General features: G+C 29.1%; 1 protein-coding gene across 1 annotated transcript; it reads right to left on the bottom strand.

The window, feature by feature from the left end:
- Positions 1 to 13,556: 13,556 nt before the first annotated feature.
- On the bottom strand, positions 13,557 to 16,020 carry LOC108806423 (protein LIGHT-DEPENDENT SHORT HYPOCOTYLS 10). Its single transcript, XM_018578532.2, has 2 exons — positions 15,358 to 16,020; positions 13,557 to 13,834 (listed from the first exon to the last, which is right to left on the bottom strand). The coding sequence occupies exon 1, from the start codon at positions 15,923 to 15,925 to the stop codon at positions 15,389 to 15,391; it is 537 nt and encodes a 178-aa protein (XP_018434034.2). The 5' UTR covers positions 15,926 to 16,020; the 3' UTR covers positions 13,557 to 13,834; positions 15,358 to 15,388.
- Positions 16,021 to 24,956: the final 8,936 nt, after the last annotated feature.

Raw genomic sequence — 24,956 nt, 5'->3', positions numbered from 1 at the left:
TTTAGTCATAGTTCACTTGCATGTAATATTTTTTTTTCTTGAGACTCGATAATTATCATTATTTACTTCCTTTCAATGTGTAAATTGTATGCATTCAACTCTTGTGGTATATGCATTGCGGCATTATTTATGGTAGTTTAAAATGGTTTTACAAAAACATTGTTACTTTTATTTTGGTGAAATCGTAGATTTAATTATTGTTATCCCAATTTCCAAGTTGATAGTGGTCAAATACTAATGACAATGACACTATGTTATTCGGGCATATCATTTCATAAAAACGTTTCCACGTTTTCTTGGTATATACAGGCCTATATATAATATAAAACGTACTATGGATAAGCAAACATATAAGAAAACGAAAAACTGATGTCAAAAGTAACTTTCATAATTTTTTATGCAATACAGTATATGATTTAGTCGGTTAGTATAAAAATGATAATTGTATAGAAGTGAGAGTAAATAAAAAGGTAATCCAATTTCCAAATTGAATATTAGACAAAAATAAAATTTAATATATATATATATATATATATATATATATATATATATATCTGGTCAATCTCAATTAGTATGAGGTATTTTAAAAGTAGAAATTCAAAAACAAATCTTTTAGGTTTAAAACAGACAATATCTTATTGAGGCATTAGACATTTGATAACGGATATCTACTGTGGTCCGTCACAACAAGATGTCTAGACTACAACATGGTGGGAATGGTATAACAGTTTTTGGTTGTGAAGATCAAATATGTTATGGAATTGGTGCAGTAAAAGGAGGCTCAGCGGGAAGAGGATTGTACCATAGAAGCAAGGAGGTCATAGACAATTAATCCAAAACATCATATATATATATACCAGTCAAAATCAACCTCTCACTCTTTTCCTCACGTTCCCACTTTAATTGCATATTTCTCTCTAAAGATCAATCTGCCTCTGTTCCTTATAGATGCATGCATCTAACATCCTTTACTTCTTTTCCTCAAGAATAATTATCAAACTTCTTTGTCTCTACCCCTCTTATCTTGTTTGCTAATATATGTGTTGCTGGAAGAATTTTTTTTTTTAAAAAAAAGAAAAGAGGAAAGCTAAAGTTTACCTAACTATTTCAAAGTTATATGAAAAAATAAAATATGATGGATATGTCTTTTAAAATATATCTTAAAAGGTTAATTAATGAGAGTTAGGTAACAAAATCAGCCACAACTACGAAATAAACAAAACTGTTTGCTATATCGTAACTTTAAATAATGATCTATGACATGTACAAAATGTATAATTAATCCAACAAAGAAGGTGAAGTGATTTACTTGAAAATGTCTCATCATATGAATAGACTTTTTGTTCTCGATAAGGAACCAATTTCTCAGTCACTACAAAAAAAAGGTTTTGAGCTATGCGGATACAACTTAAAATATCGTTAACTCCAGTTCTTAAATCTTTTTAAAGTATAATGGATAACTCAATGAGCATAATCACGAAAGCGTAGACTGAGTAAGTGGCGTGCAACTATAATTTATTTTCGTTCCTTCCTTTTTGCTTTACAAAGTGAGAAGATTAAGATTTGTAGGGCATGCGTTATCTCATCCCTACTCATCTTGCCGGTCACAAAAACACATATACACATACACGTACAGGTGATTACACAGGCGTCGACATATAAAGGCGACTATGTGTTTGTATTATATATAGTAATCCACTGAAATACACCATGCTCTTATGTCCATGCTTATAAAAGTAACTGAACTAAGTTGTGTATAAATGTACTATTAAGTTATTGTAATACAGTTTTATCTTAAAACAAGTGCTAGTTCAATGAACACTAGCACAGCACTTGGGGACTATACAATATGCAATCTTAGACCTTGATTGGTACAGCAGATGAAAAAAAAAGTAGTAGAATGCTGCAGAAGCTTTATGCTCTCATTAAAATTTTTAATAAAGTGATTGGTAGAGCAGTAGCATTATACAATTTCAAAATTATCATAAAAGTTATTATATAATATATTTATTTGAAACTAATATATATTAAATTATAATATATATTAATAATATATTTGTTATTAAAAATAATGAATCTTATTTAATTTATAAATTAAATTAATTTTTAAATGTGAAATAATATTATTAAAAAAATAAAATATATTTAAAAATAAAATTTATTTTTGGATATAAAAACAATTTGATAAAATTAAATAAAATAAATAAATTAAAATAATTTATATAAAATCATCATTATTTATTTATTGGTTGAGCAACAAATGATCCATATATAATATTATCATAAAAATAATCTATGACATATAATTTATTTATTTAAAAATAATATAAATGTTTTTATTTATAATATATAAATATATATTATGTTATGTTTTTTATTAAAAATAATAAATGATATGTGTAGTTATATAAATTTTATTATATTTTAAATGTGAAATATTGTTATTTAAAAAATAATAATAATTAATCACAACTTTTAGTTTTTTTTTAAAATATAATTTTTTTATTATAAACATAACTTTTATATTATTAAACATATATAAATTAATTATATAAAATTATTTTTGAATTTATATATATTCTAAATGCAAATGCTCTTCCAAAAGTTTCATATGAGAGCATTGAGCAAAGAGCATTTGGAGAACATTAGCATCATGTAAATGCTTTTCTAAATGCTTTTGTTATCAACGTTGATTGGATAATAAGGAACATAATGCTAATACTAATGCTCTACCAATCAAACCCTTAGTTTATACGTCAAGCATTCGTACTCTTTGGGGATTATAGTGTCTTTTGGATGTTATATGGCAACTTTAGTCTTTGCATGTATTAAGATCGATTTTAAAGTTTATGGATTCTAATTTCTATAGAATAAAAAGATTAATTTAATAGTTGTAAAGAGAAGAATAATCAGGAGCATTCTTTTTTTTTGACAAACGCGACTAATACAAGTAATCAGGAGCATTCTTGAATGCATTAAACCATAAATTAACAGTTTTAAATTTAAATAATTCACTTTTTTCTTCACAGGAAAGGTAATCCACTTTATCAGAATTCATGCCTGGTAAAATAAACTCGTAGGATTATCATTGTGATGATTAGTCATTATTTGTATCGCATACGTAAATTACCTTGTAATTAGCACGCATGTAATCATGGAATGGACTATAGATCGTGAAATAGTTCATCAGACATTTTTTTTACTTTGTAGACGAGCAGAACTGCAGAAATACACACGAAGACACGTGTATAATATATATATCCCAATCATACTATGCAAATTATTTTCCACAAAAATATTATTATGTGATAGACTAATTTGTATGTGATAGACTAGACAAATTATTTTTAATAACAACTCGAAAATAGTACTATCAGATATGTATAATCAAACGTGGTTTGATCCCTTTTAAATCATTACACATAAAGATTGATATGTCGACACTGCTGCTGTTTTATTTCATCAGCAGATATAGAACAATTAATCATAAACTAACAACTGGATAATGGTACAATGATGGAAGATTCGTCATATGCAATTATATCAACCATTCATAATTTGTTCTGATTATATCGAAAGTTCAACACATTGAAGTAGTCTGGTTTTGGTTTCAAAATTATCATCTTTATTTAAGAAAAATCATAACTAAGCTGGACACATCGTCTTTAGTGGTTAATTATCAATATTTCGTAATTATTAATAGACCACGGTACGATGAGAAGATTTTATGTTATTTGTTTTTATTTGGATTTTACATATGTAACCATGATAAGATTCGATATTATATGTCGACACTGAAAAATTCAACACATAGACTGATGTTTCTCCTATATATAGACCCTCAAAAGTCAAATCGAGGTCATAAATATAATTATACAATCATTCATTTTGTATCCATTTTGTTTCTGTTTATATTTTCTTATTATAAAAAACTCGTACATATAAAATTAGTGAATTACCAGGTAAATTGTCATGCAAGTTATTTTTACGGTGGTATGTCATCTTTTACAAAATTGTGCTTCTTTATAACCACATTTTTTCTATTTAATTATTTCATAGCATTTTAAACTGATACTAGAAGGAAAGTGTTTCACTTCTATAACATATACAATATATACTCGAAGAAAATCTAACAACAGCTAAGATTCTAATTCAAACACATTGCTAAACTTTAAACGTTTGCTATGAGATGAAACACTAAAAATTAAAAAGAATGAGGAGAAAGAGATCACACTTTGAAGAATGATGACTTGGTGAGGATGTACTATTAGTCTATTACTATATCTATCAAATTTGTCCCCAGGAAAAGGGATATGGATAAGGGATTATATAGATATATTAGTTTGTGACAGAATAAACAAAATGTTTTCTTTTCCACACCTTTACTTTAGAGTTTAGACTTTGGAGGACATCGTAAGTACTTCACAGCTAATAATATTAATGAAATACCTATATGGCTATATTTCATATCATTGACGGAACTTTAAAGAACGAGCGAATCAGTATTGATTCCCCCACAGCCAATACTTATAGATAAAAAAATATGAGTATAAAATTGTTATTGGGCTAATATTCGTTCATCTCACTTGGAAAAACATTTTGCTGCTTTGAGTTTATGATCATTCTTGATTACTCGAGAGATTGTTGTATTTTTTCTTTAGTTGGAACATTTAAAAGAAAATAAAATTATATGTTCATACAAATGAAAGAAGAATGTAATTCGCTATGGGATAAGATTGTGAGAAGGTGGATCTTCTGCAAGTAGGATTTTCTCGAACAAGTAGGGTCCAAAAAGATTTCACTGCTCTTAGATCCTTTTTTTTTCTCTTAGATCTTTACATCTCATTCAACACTTCATATGTTAATCGCCCCTTTTTGTATATTGAACTTATTAAGCCTAAAATATATTTGTTCAAAAAAGTTATATCTTATTACATAAAGCTTGGTTCTTCAAAGTTACTAATTAACATGATCGTGACACGTGTCATTAAAATTTTTAAGATTTGATATGTCGACACTGCTGCTGTTTTATTTCATCAGCAGATATAGAACAATTAATCATAAACTAACAACTGGATAATGGTACAATGATGGAAGATTCGTCATATGCAATTATATCAACCATTTATAATTTGTTCTGATTATATCGAAAGTTCAACACATTGAAGTAGTCTGGTTTTGGTTTCAAAATTATCATCTTTATTTAAGAAAAATCATAACTAAGCTGGACACATCGTCTTTAGTGGTTAATTATCAATATTTCGTAATTATTAATAGACCACGGTACGATGAGAAGATTTTATGTTATTTGTTTTTATTTGGATTTTACATATGTAACCATGATAAGATTCGATATTATATGTCGACACTGAAAAATTCAACACATAGACTGATGTTTCTCCTATATATAGACCCTCAAAAGTCAAATCGAGGTCATAAATATAATTATACAATCATTCATTTTGTATCCATTTTGTTTCTGTTTATATTTTCTTATTATAAAAAACTCGTACATATAAAATTAGTGAATTACCAGGTAAATTGTCATGCAAGTTATTTTTACGGTGGTATGTCATCTTTTACAAAATTGTGCTTCTTTTTTTTTGATCAAACCTTTCATTACTTGCTTCAAAAGAAAACGTTTTACAACTAGGGGAAATTAAAACACACAGCAAGAGCTGCTTTTGCTAAGCTATCAGCATCCTCATTCTTAACACGAGGGATAAAGAAGAAGGAGATAGAGTCCAAGGATCGAGTCAACACGCCTATGTCGTGGAGGATGCCTTGAACGGTAGTCACAGAGGAGTTTCCTGTGAGGTAGTCCGAGAGACTTTTACAATCTGTAAAACAGAGTAAGTCTTTGAAACCTGCATAAACAGCATAGCCAATGGCTTCTTTCATGGCCAGAGCTTCGGCAACCATTGCTGAAGCAACGACGCGGCGGTGAGAAGAGCCACTGAGCAGTGTTGCACCGGAGGAGGTCTTCACGATCCAGCCCATTCCACCCCTGCAAGTGTTCTTATCCCACGCTCCATCAGAGAAGACGTGTATCGCCGTAGACGTCGGGAGTCGATCAGTTTGATGGATGGGAGGTGATTGCGCTATTAACGCAGGCTTAGGAGGCTGAGCCAGTTGCCATTCTCTTCCATCTTTGAGAGCTTTTGTAATCACTTCATTCTCATCAAACAATTTATCTTGAAACACCAACTGGTTTCTACTAGTCCATAAGTTCCAAAGGATCCAAGGAAATAGCAGTTGAGAGATACCAGAGGGAGGGAGATTCACCATTTTTTGGCAGCTATTAAAGAGCTCTGTTACAGAAGTCACCACAGAGGGGTTTGGCTTGAACAGAGCAGGGGAGAGCTCCCACACCTTCATCGCAAAAGGGCAGGTAAGGAGGATATGGAGTATGGTTTCGTCACCTCCACATCGCTTGCATTTCCCATCAGTTTGAATGCCTCTTCTTTTGAGCAGATCACCCACATACAGAGCTCCCCGCTTAACTTTCCACAAAATTGTGCTTCTTTATAACCACATTTTTTCTATTTAATTATTTCATAGCATTTTTAAACTGATACTAGAAGGAAAGTGTTTCACTTCTATAACATATACAATATATACTTGAAGAAAATCTAACAATAGCTAAGATTCTAATTCAAACACATTGCTAAACTTTAAACGTTTGCTATGAGATGAAACACTAAAAATTAAAAAGAATGAGGAGAAAGAGATCACACTTTGAAGAATGATGACTTGGTGAGGATGTACTATTAGTCTATTACTATATCTATCAAATTTTGTCCCCCAGGAAAAGGGATATGGATAAGGGATTATATAGATATATTAGTTTGTGACAGAATAAACAAAATGTTTTCTTTTCCACACCTTTACTTTAGAGTTTAGACTTTGGAGGACATCGTAAGTACTTCACAGCTAATAATATTAATGAAATACCTATATGGCTATATTTCATATCATTGACGGAACTTTAAAGAACGAGCGAATCAGTATTGATTCCCCCACAGCCAATACTTATAGATAAAAAAATATGAGTATAAAATTGTTATTGGGCTAATATTCGTTCATCTCACTTGGAAAAACATTTTGCTGCTTTGAGTTTATGATCATTCTTGATTACTCGAGAGATTGTTGTATTTTTTCTTTAGTTGGAACATTTAAAAGAAAATAAAATTATATGTTCATACAAATGAAAGAAGAATGTAATTCGCTATGGGATAAGATTGTGAGAAGGTGGATCTTCTGCAAGTAGGATTTTTCTCGAACAAGTAGGGTCCAAAAAGATTTCACTGCTCTTAGATCCTTTTTTTTTTCTCTTAGATCTTTACATCTCATTCAACACTTCATATGTTAATCGCCCCTTTTTGTATATTGAACTTATTAAGCCTAAAATATATTTGTTCAAAAAAGTTATATCTTATTACATAAAGCTTGGTTCTTCAAAGTTACTAATTAACATGATCGTGACACGTGTCATTAAAATTTTTAAGATTGCGACATGTGTTAATCTATATTATAACTAAAAATATATATATAAGATAATAACAAAAACAAATGTTGTTAAAAAAGTAATTGTAAGTATATCTAATAGTAATTTTCTATTTTAAAATCCTAAACAAAACATAGTTACAAATAATTATTTGATAGTAATTTTCCTTTTAATATTTTTAAAGAGGTTAAAATTCATAATGATATAAAATATATATACTAAGATAACAAAAACGAATTTTGAAATAAATTAGTTTTAAAATTGATTTAATAGTAAAAAGGAAATTTTTAAAAATACTTAATAATATTCTAAAATTATTAATAGGAAAATTGGTTCTTCAAAGTTGTTAATTAACATGATTGTGACACATGACAATTATACATTTAAAATTGTGATATGTGTTAAACTACTTCATAATTTTAAAAATATGTATAAGATAATAAAACAATTTTTGGTGAAATTAATTATATAGTAAATTTCCATTTTAAAAATCTTAAACAAAATATTATTTAATTGTAATTTCCTTTTTAAATAATGCGACATGTTTTAGAATATATCATGAATAAAACAATATATACTAAGAAAATAAAAACAAAAACGAATTTTGAAATTATTTAAGAGTAAAAGAAAATTTAAAAATTACTTAATAATATTATTTTAGAAATATTACTTGATAGTAATTTTTCTCTTAATATTTTGAAGTTGTGTTAGAATATCTCATGATTAAAAATATATATACTAATAAAACTAAAAGAAATTGAAGAAATAATTTTCGTTAATTTAATAGTAAAATTTAATTTTAAAAATATTTAATTGTAAAATTTAATTTTAAAAATTATTTAATATTAATATTTAGAAAATTTCCTTTTTACAAATCTTAAAGAAGAGAAGTTTGTAAAATAACTTATTTAATACTAATTTCTTTTTTCCAAAATCCAAAAAAGATAATTGTAAAAGATTATTTGATATTAATTTCCTTATAAAATTTTGACATTTGTTAAAATATCTTATGATTAATAAAATATATAGGAAGATAATAAAAACAATTTGTGTTTTAAAAAATAATTTTTTGCAGGATTGAGCAAGAAAAATATCTGGTGAGTTTTCTTGCATGTTTTTTCACATCTTCGCGTGTTATCTTTTTTTTTTGGTGTCACATGAGGAAATAATTAGATATCCCGATCTTCACATTAAACTGACGTTGAACTTTTTCTAAAAAAAATATAATTGTCATGCTGTTATACATTAGTTATTGTTACAATTATACTTTGCCGTTTGAACATATAGATGTAGTGGTGAACATGAATCGGATATTCGGATTTTTGGAGATATTCTAATCCGATCCATTTTGTTATAATAATCAATTATTTGATCCAATTCGATATGTAGCCACACGAATATTCGGTGCTCCGGATATTCAGATAATTTTAGATTTTCGACCGGATATCCGATTCGATCCGCAAAAATAAATTAAAATTAGTAAATAAATCATAAATTCCAAATATAAGATAAAATAATAATAACATTTTATTACAAAAATAAAAATTTATTACTTTTAAAATTCTAATAAATAACTTAATAAATTTATTAAAAAGTACTAGAAAACTTATATACAATATAATATTAATACAATATAATATTAATATAAATTATATATATACATATACGTCTTTACATACATGTATATGTATTCATATAACGGATCAGATCAGATATTCATTCTTAATAATATTAGTATATTTTGATTTGCTTCGTTTCTTACAGATATTGCATATAAGTATTTTCTTTGCTTTGTAGAGTTACATATATTTGAAATTTCGGTTCAAATCGAAACAGATAAAATCAAAATTTACGGATATTTTGTCCAACTGTTATGGTATTGTGACTAAGTTAATGTGACTATTATGCTTATATGTGATTATGATTATGTGTGTTTATTTTTATCAACATATAAAAATTGGTTATGTTGTTGTAGATCATGCTACTATGAAATTTAAATCAAAGAGAATGATTTTCCAATGGATTGTTGTAGGTCATGCTATTAAGGAATTTAAATAAAAAATGAAGACTTTCCAATAGAATAGTGTTATGGATAACTCGCCTATACAATATGAATATTGATGTCGAAATCCTAACCGGAAGTTATGTGGAAAAACAGATTTGTATTCTTAGAATAAGTCTCATACCTACATATGCAAGATGACCTTTCAAAATGAAAAGACTTCAATTTTCTATAAGAGTGTTCTATGAAATGACTATCAACCAGAACTAAGGTCAAAGCTTAAAAAGTTGGTCTATTTGTCAAGTTCAGTCTTACAATTATATGTCGTACTATCAAGAGTCACTACAACTGGAGAACTTCAAATTTGTAAAACATACCGACAATGGTGTTTTACAAAATATTGTATATAGAAAAAGATGTTAAAGTCACACCATGAATGTTAAAGTAAATAAATTTGATGTTTTATCTAGAAATATATTCGATATTTAGCTGACTATCGATAAAAAATATTGACTGGTGTTATGTAATATTAATATTTTCAATTGTGTCGTTTTTAGTTTTCTTACCCAATATAAACAATATAGAGAGTTCACAGTTCTATATATTTCAATTAACTAAATATCAATGTACTATTTAAAACACCATTATTATTAAAATAGAATATCAATAAAAATTATGTAAGAAAATAGATTATTGTTATTAAAATGACTACTGAAAATCCAAGAACTAATGTGAGAAAAATATTTCCAATCTTTTTATGTGTTCATGAATTAAAACATCAAATAAAACCCGTGCAATGCACGGATCCATATCTAGTATATTTATATACGTTAGCTAGTTCAAAACGCAAACGATAGAAAAAGGAAACTGTATTTAATTAATTGATATTGTTGTTCGTGGAAAAAATAGACCAATAAGTGGAAGCTTTGGTGGGTCTGGGTCTCGTTGTGTATTTAATGGCCGAAGAAAACAATAATATTAGTTGAAAGAAAAACAATAACATTAAAGAAAACAAATAAAGGTCGACAAAAAAACAAAACAAAAAAAGAAGTGGTGGAAAATGAGAGTGACGTGTAAGTAGATAAGTGGTGACGTGAAGTGAAGTGGAGATTTATTTCCGATAGCTAGTCTTTCATTTACTTATGCTATCTCAGTCTCACAACGTTGCCTTGCATGTGGTTTTGCCTTTTTTTCCTTCAAAATTCAAATCTCATATCAATCTATCGATGATGTGGACGGTTTTGTAACGAAGCAGCTCCGGAAATTCCACACGCGTCGTATAATGATACCTCTAGTTTATCATCTAAAGTCGAACAGAACCTTGATTCTAAAATAAAAAAAAATTAACATAAACATATAAATTAAAATATGGAACTTAAAATTTATTTATGTTTTGGATTTTAAAGCGTACAATTTCAAAAGAAAAATGAACCATAAAATGTAATTGTTGTTAACTTCTTAAATTACATCATTAATACTTTAAATGTATTCGGTAATTTAATGGAACCAATTGGACATCCTCATGGTTTGCGATGAGCATTTTTGGCCTAAACTAGCTTCATAAAAATATAATTAAAACTTAGCTCAATAGATTAGGTAATGACAGTGACTTGCGAGGAGCATAGAGTTTTAAGAGAGCTTCGTAAAACCAAAGATGTATTAATAGATTAGAGTTTATCGACCTATCAAATTTTCAAGGTTTATTGAAGAAACTTATTGGGCTTACTTAAATAGTCTTATTAAACTCATAAGCCTTATTGGGCTTATTTAAATGGTCCTCCACAATTTCATTCTCCTCTGAACTAGACCACATGCAATGCAATCAATATGCAGTTTTTTGATCCGATCACAGATCAGTTCAGCCGCCTCCAACGAAGTTGTTTGCATCTAAGTTCTTACAGCAAGAGATTCTACCATCAGTTAGTGTCTTCCTTAGAAGAGTAACCATTGTCCTTACTCCCTTCACTGTCACATTCTTACACCCTTGAATCTCAACTTACTCAGCTTACAACAATCTCTCCCTACAGCTACCAAACCCATATCACCCAAATCACCCGAGTTTTATAGCACTATTGTTTGGACAAGCACTATTACAAGAACCTCTCCCCATAGCACCTACCAACAATTACCAGAGTTTTATAGAATTGGTAGGTATCTCACCTACCAATTCATTCTCATAGGCTGTAAACACCCTTAGATTGCTCAGGTTCCCTAGCCAGTGAGGTGTAAAACCATTTAAGCCGTTTCCAGAGACCTGAAGCTCCTCTTACCTCTCAAGAACCATAAGCTCATCAGGTATCTCTCCCACAAGCAAGTTCTTGGAAACGTTGAGTGATATAAAGGCCTTTAAGCTTACCAAACTCAACTGGTATCCTTCAAGCAAAATTATTCAAGAGACAAATGAAGAAAAATCAAACTCAGACAAGTTGCCACGAGAAGAGGAATTGGTCCGTTGAAGTTGTTACGAGAGAGATCAAGAAGCTTTAAGTTGAAGCTTTGGTGGAATAATCTTCACTCTTAGTGGCTTCTTTGTAGCATCATTAGACTTCAGCACAACCACCGGTTTTCTTTTACCTTCGGCGCCTGTAACCACCACTTTCTTCTGATCAGAAACTTTCACAAGAAACAGATGCTTCGACAACTGTGAAACACTGTCTTTAGAAACTACCTTGCGTCACAAGAAAGAGAATGAGGAAAAAGATCCTTTGAATCTGCAAACGGCCATGCCGGCTCTCCGGTGTACATCTCCAGAACAACGCAGCCTAGTGACCACAAATCCAACGCTTTCTCGGCAACGTCGTCTTGAACAGATTCTGGCGACATGTAAAGAGGCGTTCCCAAGAACTGAGAATCAACACTATGGAAAGGAATATAGTTGACTATGCAAAATTATGGTTTAAAGAAAACAACAGTTGACTTCACCATCCACTTTCCTCATTCAGTCGTTTGCTTCAAATAAGTTTTTTTTTTTCTCTAAAAGCTTCCATTGCATTCTAGTTTCATTATACTATTAGATGCATTCATTGTAAAAAAAAGTTTTTTTCTGGATGAATAAATTTAATATTCATTTAGAAAAATAACAGTTAAAGAATTAACATGAACATTAGTTTATTTTTAAATATAGTTGTGATTTTAATGTTAATACAGAAATCAAGAAAATAAATATTTAATTCTTCAAACATGTGCAGTTGACATCTTTATTGGCAAACTGTTATTATACAGAAACTCTTTAAACTAGAAAAAAATATTTAGGTGGTGCTATTCAATTATGTATTTTAATAGAGTTTAAATCTAAATAAAATTTATCGTTATTTTATTGATGATTCTAAATTCTATTTTAAAATTAGTGTTATTGGATATGATATTTATAAATTTAATTTTAAATCTAGTGTTATTCAATAAATAACTTAAATCCAATTTTTAAATTTTAGTGTTATTTAAATTCAAAAGATTTAAAAATTGTCTATCAAATCCAAAATATACTGCATAGATTTTAGAATTCATTAATAAAAACTAATGTTTAAATTTTAAATTTTAATTGATTACATAACTTGACATGATTTTAAATCAGTGATCGCAAGATTATCAGCCTCTCGATTCTGAACTCGAAGGATGAAAGAGAACATGATGTCGAAGAAAGCAGACAAGATCTGTTGAATGTCTCTGAACACACCAAAGATCTCTTTTGTCTATATATTTGTGTTGATAACTCGAATGAGCGTTAAATTGTCAGAAGCCATCTTGAGTCATCTATACCCAAGTGTCGCTGCCTTGATGAGAGCCGATCGAAGCGCTAGTGCTTCAGCCATTAGTGGTGAGGTGACAAAATCCATAGTGGTGGAGCCTAATCGGGGTACCGATTCCTATGAAGATCAAGGGCAGACAAACCTAACTTACATTTCTTCACTAATTTACTAGTTTTGTGTTTGTAAAGCAAGTTTATAGTATGCCAATTTTTTAGTTAATGGTCACTGCTATTCCAGTATTATCCATTTTTACACTTGAGTCCAATATTTTGAGCCCACCAACTTCCTGGCAAGATGCCTATGGTTGAAAACCTAAGATACATATAAGTACGCTGACATAGAAGTGCAAAACAAACTTGTCTTAAGTATATAAAATCTATCCACTTCCTTATTTAAAAATTGTTTATTTAGAGAATAGATGATGAAGATAAATAACCAATCGATTGCTACGGAAATGTAGGAGTAGATGAAGATCGGTTAAAATAAGCCGAAAATAACATTTTACTTTTGACTTCTTGAACATCAGTAGGTAGAGTTGAGGCCTCTTTTACGTTTGATCCCTCTCTGAGACTGTTGATCCTGCGAATATTTATATTGTTTCAGCATTAACTAATTGTCAAAAACACACTTAATATGTTTGTGGGATATAAATCATAATTAACCTAAATATAAACTCATACTGCTATGTTAATTCATTCAGCCTATGTTCTTTAAGTTTTGTGTGACATATCACATATGTTATATTGTATCATCAAACAAAATCTATAAAGCTTCGCCGGGGACAAATTAAAACAAACTGTCAGGCTTTTCCAAAGTATAGTGGTGACAACGATCATGCATAAAGATGAAGTTTATATTTATAGCCATGATGAAATTATATCTGATATGAAAGAAAAGAAATAGTGATTTACGTGGATTCAGTGAGAAACTTATACTGTCCCACAAAATCTAATGCTATATTATATAATCTCAGAAAATACCAATGCATGACTACTATTAATGTGTGTGCAGTTTAACAGCATTTATAAAAGCTCTTGTTGATATCATACAATCAAATCTCTAAAATCTGAGATCCTATTTACAATTGGTTGAAAACAGTGATTACTGATTAGCATTTGGTTTGGTTAAACTGAAAATGTTAAGATTTGATTGAATTGTTCGCATTGAGATAAATTCCCTAAGACCAACCATAATTAAAGCATGATCAAGAAAGTACTGTATGTGTGTTAACTTATATTCTGAGATAACCTTTTTAACCTTTAAGAACAATCATGAAATCTCAATTATTAATCGATTTCTTTAGGTTATAAAATGAGTGGAAAAGATCCAATCAATTTCTCCCTTGATATCCAAGGGGGGAACAAAATCTTTACAAATCTTTAAAAAGAAAGCGTTGTAAGAGACAATCATTACTTCCTTGAACCATTGTTTTTATAAACAACAGTGGTGAAAAATCGTATCCTCTCTCTCTACGTATGTGTGAGTATGGGGTTTATGACGAAAGAATCCATCTTTGGAGAACCAAATGTTTTTCCCAAAATATTTATTGAGTATTCTCTACGATAACTTAGAGAATCTTCAAATTCCAAAAACATACAAAGAATTTAAAAAAAGGATGCATTTGCAAGGTTTAGAAAATAGTTTTTCATTGATCAAAAAAAACAAAATAGTTTTCAGTTTTAGAACTAGAAAACTAAATGAATCATCCATTCAATATTTGATATGCTAGAAACTTGGAAACCTTGTTTTCATGTATTTGATCACCATTCTAAAACTAAAATGATTTATCATTAAAAAAACCTAGCTACTTCCACTCAAAACCTATGATCTAATCACAATCCGGTCCCTTAATCTGAATCCAAAATCAAGACTTTCTCAAAAATCAAAAGCCTAACTATTTCTCCACTTAGGGTTTGATATATACAAGGAGCATTCTACGAATATAAACATACATATTTGGGTATGTGGCTAGTTAGTGAAACCACAGATTCATAAGTCTCTAGTAAAGATATCAAGAAACAAAGCTAAATGCATATATTTAGATGAATGTAAATGCACATATTCAATCAAACAAAAGCATAGTTAATGGAGAAATGTATTACCACAAAGTCTTTCACCAAGATCATGAGAATCTTAAGGGAAGCCGAAGGAAGAGGCGGAGGAAGAAGAAGAGTCCTCTCTTCCACCACCCATCTCGGTCGTCGTTGGCTTCTTCTTCTTCTTTTTGTAAGGAATCCCTCTAGCTTTGGCCTGACACTCCCTAACCTCCCTCAAGTAAACCCTGATTGCTCCACTAGCGAAAGGGTTTGTTTCCGGAGATCCACCGTTCTCCTCGTAAGCCGCTCTCAGCCGTCCGATCAAAGCGTCGAGACTCCCCCAAGCTTGTCTGAGAGGACATGTGCAAGGAGCTGGTGGCTCAGGCTGACCGTAGAACATACAGCCAGGCACGTGCACCTTTGTCTTACCGAACTGGTCTAAGTACCTGAGGAAATCAAGCACGTGGTTGCAGTTGCAGTGAGACATCGGCATGGGCGGTCTCTGGTTCTTCAAGTACTGTCCGAAAGTGTTCCAGTCCCGTCTCTTTTGTAACTCGTAACGGCTTGGTGACACCGGTGGCTCTGATCCTGATGATTCCATCGAGCTCTTTCCTCTATATCTAGGAGATGACATGATATGATCTTGTTGATTGTAGAGATAGAGAGATGTTGTTGAAGTTTTAGGAGTCTTTTATGTTTTATACATGGATCTGGTGATTTAGGTAATAAGAACAATGAAAGGTTTGAATGAGTTTTGATGAGAGGGTGAAAGTAATAGTAGTAATGGGGATGATGTTGACGTTAGAGGACATGTTATGGGGCCCGTTTCAAACTCTGCTTTCTTTTCCTCTCTTTCTCACATTTTCTAATGACTTTTTCTTGGGTTCACCAACCAATATGAATTAGTTATTTTAGATTGAGTATTTTTAAAAAAAAGAAACAAAATAATTGTCAAATTATATTATGTTTTAAAATAAAAAAAGTAAAAATAAATAAAAGTAATAGTAATTGTATAAATGTATTTAAAAAAAATATATATAAATTTCAAGGTTTAGAATTTATCTAAAGGTTTAAGATTTAGAATTAAAAAAATTCAGTATTTTTATGATTTAGAGTTTGATATTTATGAATTAGAATTTATGATTTATCCAAGGGTTTAGGGGTTACCCAAGGGTTTATGGGTTATGATTAAGGTTTAGGGTATAGTTTTTTGCTGGCGGATTTAAAATTATTTTTCAAAAATTCGTTTTTTGTTAATTACTATTTTTATTTATTTTACATTTATTTTAAAAATATAATGCAATTTGATAATTATTTTGTTTTCTTTTTAAAAGATACTCAATCTAAGATAACAAGTTTCTATTGGTTGGTGAACCTTTAGAAACTAAGAATAACTCTTTTTGAATTATTTCCACTTCTCTATTCATATGGAATAACTATTTTCGTTGAACAAAAAATAAATAAAAAATGTAATAACTATTTTCTCTTCCTAACGAATAATTATTAATCAATTCATGATAATGTAGCTTTGCAATAATCACAGTGTAAAGGATGATAGAGTTTAGAGTTCGGTTTCTTTCATTGTAATTTTAATGATTAAGCGGTGTCTTCTTAGCTAAATGGAATCAAGCCCAAGACAGAGGCAAATCGGAAACCAGCACCCAATTTCCTCCTCGCGTGAGACTTCCACCTAGACGCCAGATCATCGATTATGAAAACCCGTGCTTCGTTGACGCCTCTTGGGATGCAACCTTTTAGCGCACAGGAGTTGCTTGGATTCTCAACAAGGATCTCCCCACGAAAGCACGATCAGGCTACCGAACTTTTGACTTCGTCTCCTCCCCTCTCATGGCCAAATCGCTTGCTCTCCGTCATGGAATCGAGATGCTGCTACATAGAGGAGTCCGCACAACAACAATCTTCTTAGATTGCTTAACGCTTATCAGAGTAATTAACACAAAAAGTCAGATAAAAGAAATCTATGGTGTTCTAGAGGACATCTTTGGTCTCTCCTCTCAATTTGGCTCTATCTTCTTCCAGTTCATTTCCCGTTCCCAGAACGAAGAAACTGATGTATTAGCTAAGCATGTCCTTCAGGCTCAGCCTCTTTTCTCTGTATTTGTTTAATTTGGCCCATGGACTTTTTCTTAATCTATAAAATTATCAGTTGCTAAAAAAAAGCGGTGTCTTCTTAAATTTTCATATCGTCTGTTAATCATGCATGTAGGTAATGGTAGGGGTGAGCACGGAGCGGATATCCGGAGTTTTAAGGATATCCGTGATCCGATCCGTGCCTTACGAATATTCGATTTTTTGATCCGATCCGATCCGTAACTCTTCGGATATCCGGAACACCGGATATCCGCGAATATCCGGATTTTTGCCGGATATCCGATTCGATCCGTAAAAAATAATAAAAAAAATAAAAAAAATAAAAAAAATGAAAATAAAAGAAAAAGAAGAAAATTTGAAATAAAATAATAATATTTCATTAATTATTTTTAAAAAAATTACATACTTTCAAATTTTTTAATAACTAAATAATTAATTTAGTGAATAAAAACATTATAAAACTTATATAAAGATAAAAAAGTATATATATTATATAATTTTATAAACATGTATACATATATATGTATATAACGGATTGGATCGGATATTCGTTTCTAAAAATATTAGTATTTGTGATTTGCTTCGTCTTTGACGGATATTGGATTTTAGTATTTGCTTCGATTCGTTAAGTTACGGATATTCGGATTTTTCGGATCGAATCGAAACGAATAACGGATCGAATCAAAATTTACGAATATTTTGCACACGCCCTAGGTAATGGTGTGTTGTGTATGTTAATATTTTTATAGTCTTAAATACAACGGATGTGGAATATTTCTCCACATGTCATGAGTAACAAAAATATAAATCGGTATTGAGTTATGAAGTCAGGTTGATTTGTCAACGAGTCAGATTAGGATGGATCACGTTTAGTTTTTCTTTTTTGAACACAGGATAACGTTTAGTGTATATATGAATATTATAGTAACTAGGGGTTTAGCCCGCATATGCGGGCATATACATTTTATAGCTACTTATTAATACATCAGTTACTAATTAGAAGATTATAATGGTAAATTTGTTTATTTTTCATTTGAATATTTTTATGTATTATAATTTTTTTCCTTAAAAATTATTATGTATATTATATTCATTATTAATAAATAAATTTTAAAAATCACTCAATATTATTTTTAATCATAGAAAGTAATAATTTTACTTTTTTCTTAAAAATTCTTATGTATACTATATTCATTATTAATAAAAAAATTAGAAATCACTCAATATTATGTTTTCAATTATATAAAAGTAATAATATTAATTGATTATTATTTAGTTATGTATTTCTGTTTTTTTTTTTTAATTTTAAGTTTTATTAAAAGATATCTTTCGAGTAATCACAATATATATATGATCATTATCTTTTTATTTTAAAATATATATTTTAGATTTTGGATAATTCTTATTACTATTAATTATTAGTTTTGATCATTTATCTAATAAAATCATTTAAATTCGTTTTTATATTTAAGTAATTTATTGATTTTATTCATTAAGTGTTTTCTAGATGATTTACCCGCACATGCGGGAACAATAATTTTACAAATAATTGTAAGTATATGCATTATCAGTTCAAAAACTATCATAATTGTTAACTTTTTCTCAAAATATTTAATAATAAATTTAACACTAAATATTTATATTTGAAAATTTTCATCACAAGAAAATCTTTTTACTGCACTAATTAAATTTGAAAAATATACGTTTAAAATATATAGTATTAATCAAATATCAAATTCATTATTTATGATAAAGTTTTGTTATAATAGAAATATTTTATTGCATAAAAAACTTGAAAATACTCATGTATATAAAAATTATATAGAAAATATAATATTATATATATACAAAAATTAAAACTCAAATTAAAAGAGTGTATATCAAATGTAAACTACAAGTGAGGTAAATTATTATTTTTAGAAGAGTATATAATATTATTTATTTTTTATTTTTATATATGTTTATATGCGTTTTAGTTTTTTTTTTTTATACAGTACAGCGAGTGTATCTGAAGTTAGGTCAGTTAATTTAATTTTCTTTACGTAAGCAAAGTTACATGACCTTATTATATACGATAATTACAATAGCAATGACTTATAATTATCTAATAAAATATATTTACTAAACAATAACTTATTATATGATCATTATCTGAAAAAAAAAACTACATTATGATAAACTAAGATACTTTGATGTTTTCACGTGCATTCCCTTTATCTAATACATATTTATGTTGCTAATATAGCCTTTTTAAAATTAGAAAATATTAATATTTCATTAAGGGTACTAGGGCTGGGCAAATAATCCGAACCCGAAAAACCGAACCGAACCCGATCCGAAAAATAGCACCGAATCCGAACCGAAATTGATTAAATATCCGAACGGGTTCAAAATTTTGGTATTTAAAGAACCGAAACCGAACCCGATCCGAACTGAAGTATTTTGGGTACCCGAATGTATCCGAAATAAATTTATATACTTAAATATATACATTATTTTTATATATAATGTATATTAAAATATTAAAAATATGTAAGATACCTTTAAATTTTCTAAAATACTCGAAAAATATATGCAAATAGTCAAAAGTAAATATTTAAAATAGCTAAAGTATACTGAAAATACAAAAAATAGTTAAATATCTATTGATTCTTTATCCAAATATTCAAAAAAAACTAATTTATATGTTAAATTAAGGTATTCTGACATATATGTTATGAAAATTTATATGTAATATATTATCTTTCTTATAGATTTTGAAAATTTAAAGTATATAATGAATTTTGAAAATTTAAAAACATTTTAAATGGGTTATCCGAACCCGAACCGAACCCGCAAAGATCTGAACCGAACCCGAACCGAAATTTAGAAATATCCGAATGGAGCTGAAATCTTTGACCCCAAAAACCCGAAACCCGAATTGACTGAACCGAAACCCGAATGGGTACCCGAACGCCCAGCCCTAAAGGGTACAATCGATATTAACCGCTCTAACTTTTAACGTGAGAGTTCCGTTGCAAAAAAATCACTTCGTAAATAATAGTATAGATATAGATACATAGCCTGCCTAGTTAATCACTAACTTTCCGGACAAGGGGACTAAATTCCGCAGACCAATTTTGCCAGTTAGATATATCTTATGTATTCAATATATTTATCGTATTACGGTATTATAGAATAAATGCTGGAAAATTGTTGGGAAAATTATCGTTCTTTCGATGCCAACAAGATAAATATTTTGTCGTATCTTTCGGTCTTGAATTGTTGATATCCCTGTCTTCGCAGTAAAATCCTTGATAAAAAATCAACTAAGGCCTAATTTAATGAAAGTGGAAATATAATAGTATTAGTGAAAATCATAAGCAAGATGTAAATTAGACTGACCATCTATATCTCTTATTGGTTTATGGATACTAACTTACTAAGTAACTAGATCATGACCCGCTCGACCGAGCGGGAGTCAATTTTTTTTTTTATCTTTGTTTGTACTAAATGTTATAAATGATTGCAATGTGTATTAATATAATATTTTGATAAATAACAATGTGTACTAATGTGTTTAAATAAGTAATGTGTTTTAATTATTAAATTTGATTTTTAAATTTTATGATAACGTAAAGTAATTTTTTTATATATTATTTAAAATATATAGTGCTATATATTTTGTATTTTCAACATTTATCATACAAAATTTATATTGGAGTATTATTTATAAGAAAATATGTATATCATAATATATTTATATATTATATAAACATATCTACGATTTTTCGTAAAAGGCCATGCGCACCCGCACGGATTTTATTTTTAAAATGTATTCTATATTGTTTAGTTTTATGTAGTATCGAGTTTGTATAATTCAATTTTGTGTTTAAAGAACAATATCAAAACTGTCTTTCGTATGTAAAAATAACACTTTGCAAGCGCGAGTTGTGTCTTTTTTATTGTAACACAAAATTTGATATAAAACTTATGTTTTTTGTACATTACGAAGTTTAATTTTTTTAAATAATTATTATATAATTTCAAAGTAAATTTTATCTCTGAGGTCAAATATATTTTGTGTGTAATAGTTCAAAGCATTTGTCGATATATATTATATTTCAGTTTGGTTTGTTTTTAGTATTATTATATATGTATATACTATACAATATTACTATATTCTATACAATATATAAAGTTATGTGTTATTTGTTTTAGAAAATAGATTAGGCCCAACGTAGTTAAAGAATAGTCATATCTTTATGTATGTGTCTATGAATTATCTACTTAATGTTATTCATAGAAATAAAATCAATATGACCAATGAAAGTATACTGATCAATTTAAAATGAATTGTATAGGGTAATTCTAGTACGATTTATATTTTTAGTATTCTTTATTCGTACAAATAAATCTATTTATTTAAATCGACATGTAATAAATGTGAACCATATATGGAATATGGACAAACAGAGGAATTGTATTTAAGGAAATATATCAATGCAAAGTTAGACTACGGTACGTATTATATATAAGAAATAAGACATTTAATTTAAATATATGAGGTCCACCTTTAAAATCCACATAGAAGAAGTTGTAATGTTTCTGATTTAATAAGATAGATAGGTTATGACTCACTAACCACTATATTTTACCTATGTTTTTAAGAAATTAAGACATAACTAGGTGACTATGTTAAGTTACATAGGGTATCTTTTATCATGGTATGTGTCATGTGTAATGTAGCATATTAGGGTACCTGATATTTCCATTTTATGTACGTATGGATCTAAATAGGCTACCTGATATTTCCATTTTATGTATGGATCTAAATCAACACTTATAAAAAAACAGAGCCAGTTTCTCTCTCAAACAAAATTTAGAAGATCATATAAATAAAAGGAAAAAATATAAATTTACCCAAAAACAACATTTAAAAGGTAGATATAGATGTAAAGGTATATTGTGCGTCTATAGTTATACAAATACAAAGACTGATTACTGTTTAAAGAATCTATTGCATATTTCCAAAAATTCTGTATAAGAAATTAAGTGGCATCGACATTGTCTGACGTTTTCTAGGGTTTTTATCACTTTTAAATTGAAAAATTTGGTTGTCATTTAGTGACAATGTCCGATTCTTTTAATGGTTTACTTGCTTTAAACGTAGTTCGTCTTTTTCTTACAATGCCACTATTTCTATTTGTACGGATGTTCTTAGCGTTCGACTATTCTTAAAACGAAGATGCTGTTCAGTATTGAATTTCCTGTAAACCCGAACAACATTAGTCTGGTGAGAGCTCAGTATCAAAGTAGCTCAAACTGCATGCGCATAGTGAAAATTAAAACCCCCGAAAGTATAAATGAACAATCGGACCTTAAATTGTAGGCGCTTCCAAGTGCTGAATTACATGTTTCTAATGTTATTTTGTGTATTGCATAATTTTACAAGTGCTGAATTACATTTTTTATCGTCTACATTTCATACAATAACATTGCAGTGATGATACTAATAGAAACACTATATAACAAACTCCTCCAAAAATCTAAGTGTCTCTCTGTTTGTTAAATCGAATGGCCCAAGTTGCTTGCTTTCATGAAAAAAAAAACAACTAGAAATGAAGTAAACATTTAATATCTTATTTTGTCGTTAGTTCATCAGTAAATTTTCATGTTGTGAATTTAGCAAAAAAAAAAATCACATATAAAGCTATTTACCATGTTCTAATCAGTGTCTCGAGTTTTGTCTTTGATCAATAGGAGAACCATTTTACTATACGTGGATCACCACTTGGTTTGAAAAAGTTACTTTGATACACGCAAAAGGAAAAACAAAAACAAGAACCCTGAACATAGATACATATCTAATATCATAGTCAAAGAAGAAGCAATGGACAAGAAACATCTTCACGCATGAGTTGCCAAAAATGTCAGACTCTCAAAGGCACACTGTAATGCATTCATCTGTTGCCCCCACAAATCTTTTCTCTGCTTCTCCTTTTGTTGATAGTAATTTCCCTGTCTTCCCACCCACCCCCATTTTTCACTATTATTTCTTTCCCCTTTTGTCAATTCATCAATCTAACCGGAATCCACTTCGGTTTTAGACTCGGTTAAGAAGTTATTTAGTGGTTTTGATGTACTATACCTTCATGATAGCAGGTGTTTGATTTGGCCGATGATTGAAGTTTTAGAGGTTGTAGAGAAAGTTTCTAAATAAGTGGAAGACAAACATTAAAGTTCATTTATTCGTCTTTTTTGTAATATAAATGTTGACTACGTACACACTCGAGTCTAAGTCACGAAAAAGAGAACAGTTTACATCTGTCAAACGACACGACAATAAGAAATAATTGTACTTCTGAGTGAATTCCGAGTGGTAAAAGTAATTAAACCGTTTGATTTGAGTAAAACTAAAATGGATCAAACAGACCAAATTGAACACAATCGGATTTTGATAAAAAAAAAATAACGCAAACGGATTGATTGGTCTAAATATTTATATTATTATATTTAGTTAAATTACATATTATTTTAAATATTTTATAATCTATCTTCTAAAATGATAATATTAATATTTTGTATAAATAATTTACTGTTATATTTTTTTAAGATTTCCAAAATCTGAGTTTTAATTTTTTATTGGAATAAAGAGGATTAGGATATCATAGTTACGACGTAAAGAATAAAATATATTTTTTTAGAAAGAGAAAATAAAGATAAGTAGACAAAATAAATGTTGATACACATTCAAACAATAGAAACACCTAATAATCTTTGCGTCGGTTTACAAAAAAAAAAAAATCTTTGCGTTCCAAACTACACATTCGTATCAAAATAATTGGCCATGTTAAAAACCATTCCCAGTCCATTATTTGGATTATATTATTTATGTAAATACTCATTCGCATTATACAGTTGAGGAGGGATTGCTGATCTAATATACATACGTTCTTTACTCTTTTTTTTTGTCATCAAATAGATGTTGCTAAGTCTGACGAAATCAAAATACTAGGATTTGGCAGAAGATTTCAAATAGTAAAAGTAACTATTTATTAACATTTTCGTAAATATATTATTAAGTTACTTTTTTAGTTTCTGAACGATCGATCTTTCTTGAGACATATAATTGGAATTCTTACTACAAGTGGAAGTTTTTACTAGCATCATATAAGATGAGAACGGAAAATTTAATCCATACCATTGAAACCAAAGGAAGCATCTTGATCTTTCGCCATTTTCAAATGCTAGCCTGTCTTCGCAATTTAATACATTTGTACATGTATTTTACAAAGAAATCATTTATAGACAGGTTTTCTAAATGCTAGATTTTTGGTAGATAATTTTGATAAGCCAAAACATGAACACTTTTCACAGACTTATACTTGGTAGAGGTGGTCGAACCACAAGATTTTATATTGTTACTTTTCTAAAGAGTAGAAATGTATAATGAGAAAAGAAAATTCATAGTATTTGTTGCCAAAAGAAAAAGACTCATGTTAAAAAGAATTGGGAAAATCGTATCAAAAACCATGAAGTTGGTAAGCTCAGCTGCTAACACTTTTAATATG

Source organism: Raphanus sativus, chromosome 6, assembly GCF_000801105.2.
Source record: "Raphanus sativus cultivar WK10039 chromosome 6, ASM80110v3, whole genome shotgun sequence".
NCBI classification, from domain to species: Eukaryota; Viridiplantae; Streptophyta; class Magnoliopsida; order Brassicales; family Brassicaceae; genus Raphanus; species Raphanus sativus.
This window is presented reverse-complemented; position numbering and strand designations above follow the sequence as displayed.

What these genes read in the sequence shown, in the direction of transcription:
- LOC108806423 (XM_018578532.2), bottom strand. Translation starts at nt 15,925, where the DNA reads ATGTCATCTCCTAGATATAGAGGAAAGAGCTCGATGGAATCATCAGGA.